Source organism: Ranitomeya variabilis, chromosome 4 (genome assembly GCF_051348905.1).
Source record: "Ranitomeya variabilis isolate aRanVar5 chromosome 4, aRanVar5.hap1, whole genome shotgun sequence".
NCBI lineage: Eukaryota > Metazoa > Chordata > Amphibia > Anura > Dendrobatidae > Ranitomeya > Ranitomeya variabilis.
Genome location: NC_135235.1, coordinates 585,006,147 through 585,015,840, shown reverse-complemented (window position 1 = coordinate 585,015,840; position 9,694 = coordinate 585,006,147). Strand labels below are relative to the sequence as shown.

Sequence of the window (9,694 nt, the reverse complement as noted above, 5' to 3'; positions counted from 1 at the left end):
GGTGACATCACGGTCACATGGCAGGTCACCTGATCGTGATGTCACTACAGGTCCTTAACCAGTCTCTACTCGGAAGCTTCACTGATAATGCTATTATCAGTGAAGCTTCTGCTGTAGATGCTGGGGGCCCCCAAGGGAGTGGGGGCCCCAGGCAGCTGCCTAGTCTGCCTGGCCCTAACGCCGGCCCTGCAGCCGGGCAGTACTACTGACAGCAGAGAAGCAGCTCAAGTTCTTCACTCCGTCAATATTTCCGCTTCAGTAGTAAAGAATCTGGCGGCTCCGCGCTGCTCCCTCTGCCGGCTAGTCTGGTATTACACGTCATCGAGGAAGTTTCTGGCAGCGCCGTATCATGGAAGGATAAGTCGCCATGTTGGAACACCTACATGTGAGAGTGGTAACATGTCGGTGGCTGATGACGTCAGTTTGTTTCCTTGGTAACGGATTAACACTGGTAAGGATAAAGCGGAGAATAAAAAGTGCACACTACAGAGAAATCAGACACAAAGCGAGCGAGAAGGGCGAGAGGCCAGCTGGTGGGTACAGTCTACAGACATCTAACTGTAACTATCCCCAGGAGACAGTCTGACACACATAACTACCCCCAGAGACAGTCTGACACACATAACTACCCCCAGAGACAGTCTGACACACATAACTACCCCCAGAGACAGTCTGACACACATAACTACCCCCAGAGACAGTCTGACACCCATAACTACCCCCAGAGACAGTCTGACACACATAACTACCCCCAGAGACATGGTCTGACACAGATAATTACCCCCAGAGACATAGTCTGACACAGATAATTACCCCCAGAGACATAGTCTGACACAGATAACTACCCCCAGAGACAGTCTGACATACATAACTACCCCAAAGACAGTCTGACATATATAACTACCCCCAGAGACAGTCTAGCAGTCATAACTACCCCCAGAGAAAGTCTGACACACATAACTATCCCCAGAGACAGTCTGACACACATAACTATCCCCAGAGACAGTCTGACACACATAACTATCTCCAGAGACAGTCAGACACACATAACTATCCCCAGAGACAGTCTGACACACATAACTATCCCCAGAGACAGTCTGGCAGTCATAACTACCTCCAGAGACAGTCTGACATACATATCTACTCCCAGAGACAGTCTGACACACATAACTTAACCAGAGACAGTCTGACATATATAACTATCCCCAGAGACCGTCTGACACACATAACTACCCCCAGAGACAGTCTGACACACATAACTATCCCCAGAGACAGTCTGACATATATAACTATCCCCAGAGACAGTCTGACACACATAACTATCCCCAGAGACAGTCTGGCAGTCATAACTACCTCCAGAGACAGTCTGACATACATAACTACTCCCAGAGACAGTCTGACACACATAACTTAACCAGAGACAGTCTGACATATATAACTATCCCCAGAGACCGTCTGACACACATAACTACCCCCAGAGACAGTCTGACATATATAACTACCCCCTGAAACAGTCTGACACACATAACTACCTCCAGAGACAGTCTAGCAGTCATAACTACCCCCAGAGAAAGTCTGACACACATAACTATCCCCAGAGACAGTCTGACACACATAACTATCCCCAGAGACAGTCTGACACACATAACTATCTCCAGAGACAGTCAGACAAACATAACTATCCCCAGAGACAGTCTGACACACATAACTACCCCCAGAGACAGTCTGAGACATATAACTACCCCCAGAGACAGTCTGACACACATAACTACCCCCAGAGACAGTCTGAGACATATAACTACCCCCAGAGACAGTCTGAGACATATAACTATCCCCAGAGACAGTCTGACATATATAACTATCCCCAGAGACAGTCTGACATATATAACTATCCCCAGAGACAGTCTGACATATATAACTACCCCCAGAGACAGTCTGAGACATATAACTACCCCCAGAGACAGTCTGAGACATATAACTATCCCCAGAGACAGTCTGACATATATAACTATCCCCAGAGACAGTCTGACATATATAACTACCCCCAGAGACAGTCTGACATATATAACTACCCCCAGAGACAGTCTGAGACATATAACTACCCCCAGAGACAGTCTGACACACATAACTATCCCCAGAGACAGTCTGAGACATATAACTACCCCCAGAGACAGTCTGACACACATAACTATCCCCAGAGACAGTCTGACACACATAACTACTCCCAGAGACAGTATGACATATATAACTACCCCCAAAGACATAGTCTGACACACATAACTACCCCCAGAGACAGTCTGACACACATAACTACCCCCAGAGACAGTCTGACACACATAACTACTCCCAGAGACAGTCTGACATATATAACTATCCCCAGAGACAGTCTGACACACATAACTACCCCCAGAGACAGTCTGACACACATAACTACCCCCAGAGACAGTCTGGCAGTCATAACTACCCCCAGAGACAGTCTGACATATATAACTACTCCCAGAGACATAGTCGGACACACATAACTACCCCCAGAGACAGTCTGACACACATAACTACCCCCAGAGACAGTCTGACACACATAACTATCCCCAGAGACAGTCTGACACACATAACTACCCCCAGAAACAGTCTGACACACATAACTACCCCCAGAGACAGTCTAGCAGTCATAACTACCCCCAGAGAAAGTCTGACACACATAACTATCCCCAGAGACAGTCTGACACACATAACTATCCCCAGAGACAGTCTGGCAGTCATAACTACCTCCAGAGACAGTCTGACATACATAACTACTCCCAGAGACAGTCTGACACACATAACTTAACCAGAGACAGTCTGACATATATAACTATCCCCAGAGACCGTCTGACACACATAACTACCCCCAGAGACAGTCTGACACACATAACTATCCCCAGAGACAGTCTGACACACATAACTATCCCCAGAGACAGTCTGACATATATAACTACCCCCAGAGACAGTCTGACACACATAACGATCCCCAGAGACAGTCTGACACACATAACTATCCCCAGAGACAGTCTGACATATATAACTACCCCCTGAAACAGTCTGACACACATAACTACCTCCAGAGACAGTCTAGCAGTCATAACTACCCCCAGAGAAAGTCTGACACACATAACTATCCCCAGAGACAGTCTGACACACATAACTATCCCCAGAGACAGTCTGACACACATAACTATCTCCAGAGACAGTCAGACAAACATAACTATCCCCAGAGACAGTCTGACACACATAACTACCCCCAGAGACAGTCTGAGACATATAACTACCCCCAGAGACAGTCTGACATACATAACTACCCCCAGAGACAGTCTGAGACATATAACTACCCCCAGAGACAGTCTGAGACATATAACTATCCCCAGAGACAGTCTGACATATATAACTATCCCCAGAGACAGTCTGACATATATAACTATCCCCAGAGACAGTCTGACATATATAACTACCCCCAGAGACAGTCTGAGACATATAACTACCCCCAGAGACAGTCTGAGACATATAACTATCCCCAGAGACAGTCTGACATATATAACTATCCCCAGAGACAGTCTGACATATATAACTACCCCCAGAGACAGTCTGACATATATAACTACCCCCAGAGACAGTCTGAGACATATAACTACCCCCAGAGACAGTCTGACACACATAACTATCCCCAGAGACAGTCTGAGACATATAACTACCCCCAGAGACAGTCTGACACACATAACTATCCCCAGAGACAGTCTGACACACATAACTACTCCCAGAGACAGTATGACATATATAACTACCCCCAAAGACATAGTCTGACACACATAACTACCCCCAGAGACAGTCTGACACACATAACTACCCCCAGAGACAGTCTGAGACATATAACTACCCCCAGAGACAGTCTGACACACATAACTATCCCCAGAGACAGTCTGACACACATAACTACCCCCAGAGACAGTCTGACACACATAACTACTCCCAGAGACAGTCTGACATATATAACTATCCCCAGAGACAGTCTGACACACATAACTACCCCCAGAGACAGTCTGACACACATAACTACCCCCAGAGACAGTCTGGCAGTCATAACTACCCCCAGAGACAGTCTGACATATATAACTACTCCCAGAGACATAGTCGGACACACATAACTACCCCCAGAGACAGTCTGACACACATAACTATCCCCAGAGACTGTCTGACATATATAACTACCCCCAGAGACAGTCTGACATGCATAACTACCCCCAGAGACAGTCTGACATACATAACTACCCCAAAGACAGTCTGACATATATAACTACCCCCAGAAACAGTCTGACACACATAACTATCCCCAGAGACAGTCTGGCAGTCATAACTACCTCCAGAGACAGTCTGACATACATAACTACTCCCAGAGACAGTCTGACACACATAACTTAACCAGAGACAGTCTGACATATATAACTATCCCCAGAGACCGTCTGACACACATAACTACCCCCAGAGACAGTCTGACACACATAACTATCCCCAGAGACAGTCTGACACACATAACTATCCCCAGAGACAGTCTGACATATATAACTACCCCCAGAGACAGTCTGACACACATAACTATCCCCAGAGACAGTCTGACACACATAACTATCCCCAGAGACAGTCTGACATATATAACTACCCCCTGAAACAGTCTGACACACATAACTACCTCCAGAGACAGTCTAGCAGTCATAACTACCCCCAGAGACAGTCTGACATATATAACTACCCCCAGAGACAGTCTGACACACATAACTGCCCCCAGACACAGTCTGACACACATAACTACCCCAGAAACAGTCTGACATATATAACTACCCCCAGAGACAGTCTAGCAGTCATAACTACCCCCAGAGAAAGTCTGACACACATAACTATCCCCAGAGACAGTCTGACACACATAACTATCCCCAGAGACAGTCTGGCAGTCATAACTACCTCCAGAGACAGTCTGACATACATAACTACTCCCAGAGACAGTCTGACACACATAACTTAACCAGAGACAGTCTGACATATATAACTATCCCCAGAGACCGTCTGACACACATAACTACCCCCAGAGACAGTCTGACACACATAACTATCCCCAGAGACAGTCTGACACACATAACTATCCCCAGAGACAGTCTGACATATATAACTACCCCCAGAGACAGTCTGACACACATAACGATCCCCAGAGACAGTCTGACACACATAACTATCCCCAGAGACAGTCTGACATATATAACTACCCCCTGAAACAGTCTGACACACATAACTACCTCCAGAGACAGTCTAGCAGTCATAACTACCCCCAGAGAAAGTCTGACACACATAACTATCCCCAGAGACAGTCTGACACACATAACTATCCCCAGAGACAGTCTGACACACATAACTATCTCCAGAGACAGTCAGACAAACATAACTATCCCCAGAGACAGTCTGACACACATAACTACCCCCAGAGACAGTCTGAGACATATAACTACCCCCAGAGACAGTCTGACACACATAACTACCCCCAGAGACAGTCTGAGACATATAACTACCCCCAGAGACAGTCTGAGACATATAACTACCCCCAGAGACAGTCTGAGACATATAACTACCCCCAGAGACAGTCTGACACACATAACTACCCCCAGAGACAGTCTGAGACATATAACTACCCCCAGAGACAGTCTGAGACATATAACTATCCCCTGAAACAGTCTGACACACATAACTACCTCCAGAGACAGTCTAGCAGTCATAACTACCCCCAGAGACAGTCTGACATATATAACTACCCCCAGAGACAGTCTGACACACATAACTGCCCCCAGACACAGTCTGACACACATAACTACCCCAGAAACAGTCTGACATATATAACTACCCCCAGAGACAGTCTAGCAGTCATAACTACCCCCAGAGAAAGTCTGACACACATAACTATCCCCAGAGACAGTCTGACACACATAACTATCCCCAGAGACAGTCTGGCAGTCATAACTACCTCCAGAGACAGTCTCACATACATAACTACTCCCAGAGACAGTCTGACACACATAACTTAACCAGAGACAGTCTGACATATATAACTATCCCCAGAGACCGTCTGACACACATAACTACCCCCAGAGACAGTCTGACACACATAACTATCCCCAGAGACAGTCTGACACACATAACTATCCCCAGAGACAGTCTGACATATATAACTACCCCCAGAGACAGTCTGACACACATAACGATCCCACAGAGACAGTCTGACACACATAACTATCCCCAGAGACAGTCTGACATATATAACTACCCCCTGAAACAGTCTGACACACATAACTACCTCCAGAGACAGTCTAGCAGTCATAACTACCCCCAGAGAAAGTCTGACACACATAACTATCCCCAGAGACAGTCTGACACACATAACTATCCCCAGAGACAGTCTGACACACATAACTATCTCCAGAGACAGTCAGACAAACATAACTATCCCCAGAGACAGTCTGACACACATAACTACCCCCAGAGACAGTCTGAGACATATAACTACCCCCAGAGACAGTCTGACACACATAACTACCCCCAGAGACAGTCTGAGACATATAACTACCCCCAGAGACAGTCTGAGACATATAACTATCCCCAGAGACAGTCTGACATATATAACTATCCCCAGAGACAGTCTGACATATATAACTATCCCCAGAGACAGTCTGACATATATAACTACCCCCAGAGACAGTCTGAGACATATAACTACCCCCAGAGACAGTCTGAGACATATAACTATCCCCAGAGACAGTCTGACATATATAACTATCCCCAGAGACAGTCTGACATATATAACTACCCCCAGAGACAGTCTGACATATATAACTACCCCCAGAGACAGTCTGAGACATATAACTACCCCCAGAGACAGTCTGACACACATAACTATCCCCAGAGACAGTCTGAGACATATAACTACCCCCAGAGACAGTCTGACACACATAACTATCCCCAGAGACAGTCTGACACACATAACTACTCCGAGAGACAGTATGACATATATAACTACCCCCAAAGACATAGTCTGACACACATAACTACCCCCAGAGACAGTCTGACACACATAACTACCCCCAGAGACAGTCTGACACACATAACTACTCCCAGAGACAGTCTGACATATATAACTATCCCCAGAGACAGTCTGACACACATAACTACCCCCAGAGACAGTCTGAGACATATAACTACCCCCAGAGACAGTCTGACACACATAACTATCCCCAGAGACAGTCTGACACACATAACTACCCCCAGAGACAGTCTGACACACATAACTACTCCCAGAGACAGTCTGACATATATAACTATCCCCAGAGACAGTCTGACACACATAACTACCCCCAGAGACAGTCTGACACACATAACTACCCCCAGAGACAGTCTGGCAGTCATAACTACCCCCAGAGACAGTCTGACATATATAACTACTCCCAGAGACATAGTCGGACACACATAACTACCCCCAGAGACAGTCTGACACACATAACTATCCCCAGAGACTGTCTGACATATATAACTACCCCCAGAGACAGTCTGACATGCATAACTACCCCCAGAGACAGTCTGACATACATAACTACCCCAAAGACAGTCTGACATATATAACTACCCCCAGAAACAGTCTGACACACATAACTATCCCCAGAGACAGTCTGGCAGTCATAACTACCTCCAGAGACAGTCTGACATACATAACTACTCCCAGAGACAGTCTGACACACATAACTTAACCAGAGACAGTCTGACATATATAACTATCCCCAGAGACCGTCTGACACACATAACTACCCCCAGAGACAGTCTGACACACATAACTATCCCCAGAGACAGTCTGACACACATAACTATCCCCAGAGACAGTCTGACATATATAACTACCCCCAGAGACAGTCTGACACACATAACTATCCCCAGAGACAGTCTGACACACATAACTATCCCCAGAGACAGTCTGACATATATAACTACCCCCTGAAACAGTCTGACACACATAACTACCTCCAGAGACAGTCTAGCAGTCATAACTACCCCCAGAGACAGTCTGACATATATAACTACCCCCAGAGACAGTCTGACACACATAACTGCCCCCAGACACAGTCTGACACACATAACTATCCCCAGAGACAGTCTGGCAGTCATAACTACCTCCAGAGACAGTCTGACATACATAACTACTCCCAGAGACAGTCTGACACACATAACTTAACCAGAGACAGTCTGACATATATAACTATCCCCAGAGACCGTCTGACACACATAACTACCCCCAGAGACAGTCTGACACACATAACTATCCCCAGAGACAGTCTGACACACATAACTATCCCCAGAGACAGTCTGACATATATAACTACCCCCAGAGACAGTCTGACACACATAACTATCCCCAGAGACAGTCTGACACACATAACTATCCCCAGAGACAGTCTGACATATATAACTACCCCCTGAAACAGTCTGACACACATAACTACCTCCAGAGACAGTCTAGCAGTCATAACTACCCCAGAAACAGTCTGACATATATAACTACCCCCAGAGACAGTCTGACATACATAACTGCCTCCAGAGACAGTCTGACATATATAACTACCCCCAGAGACAGTCTGACATGCATAACTACCCCAAAGACAGTCTGACATATATAACTACCCCCAGAAACAGTCTGACACACATAACTACCCCCAGAGACAGTCTGGCAGTCATAACTACCCCCAGAGACAGTCTGACACACATAACTATCTCCAGAGACAGTCTGACACACATAACTATCCCCAGAGACAGTCTGACACTCATAACTATCCCCAGAGACAGTCTGGCAGTCATAACTACCTCCAGAGACAGTCAGACACACATAACTATCCCCAGAGACAGTCTGACACACATAACTATCCCCAGAGACAGTCTGGCAGTCATAACTACTCCCAGAGACAGTCTGACACACATAACTTAACCAGAGACAGTCTGACATATATAACTACCCCCAGAGACAGGCTGACACACATAACTATCCCCAGAGACAGTCTGGCAGTCATAACTACTCCCAGAGACAGTCTGACACACATAACTTAACCAGAGACAGTCTGACATATATAACTATCCCCAGAGACAGTCTGACATATATAACTACCCCCAGAGACAGTCTGACACACATAACTACCCACAGAGACAGTCTGGCAGTCATAACAACCCCAGAGACAGTCTGGCAGTCATAACAACCCCAGAGACAGTCTGACAGACATAACTACCCCCAGAGACAGTATAACAGAAAAAAATACACTCAGAGACAGTCTGACAGACATATCTATCATCTTGAGACAGTCTAAGATACAACCCCAGTGACAGCCTGAGAAACATAACTACCCCTAGAGGCAGTCTGTCAGACACAATGACCACCAGAGACAGTCTGAGACATATAACTACCCCCAGAGACAGTCTGAGACATATAACTACCCCCAGAGACAGTCTGACCTACATAAATACATACCTGTAGCCGCTGTCTTGGGCTGTGTTCACATCTGTTTGCATATCTGTTTGTTTTTTATCCATTTAAGGAGAAAAGAAAAGAAAAATATAACATTACATTACAGGAGTTTCATGTTTGCATGTTTCA

At 46.0% G+C, this 9,694-nt stretch overlaps 1 protein-coding gene across 4 annotated transcripts in view; it reads left to right on the top strand.

The window, feature by feature from the left end:
- Positions 1-218: 218 nt before the first annotated feature.
- Positions 219-9,694, top strand: part of C4H20orf96 (chromosome 4 C20orf96 homolog) — a 47,181-nt gene continuing 37,705 nt past the window's right edge. Inside the window, exon 1 of one of the 4 annotated variants that reach the window (XM_077253091.1) lies at positions 219-451. In XM_077253091.1, coding sequence (XP_077109206.1) covers positions 368-451 — 84 coding nt within the window. In that variant the 5' untranslated portion in view covers positions 219-367. Of the gene's footprint in view, positions 534-9,694 lie in introns of all 4 variants that reach the window. The other 3 variants (XM_077253093.1, XM_077253095.1, XM_077253094.1) reach the window with 3 other exon arrangements.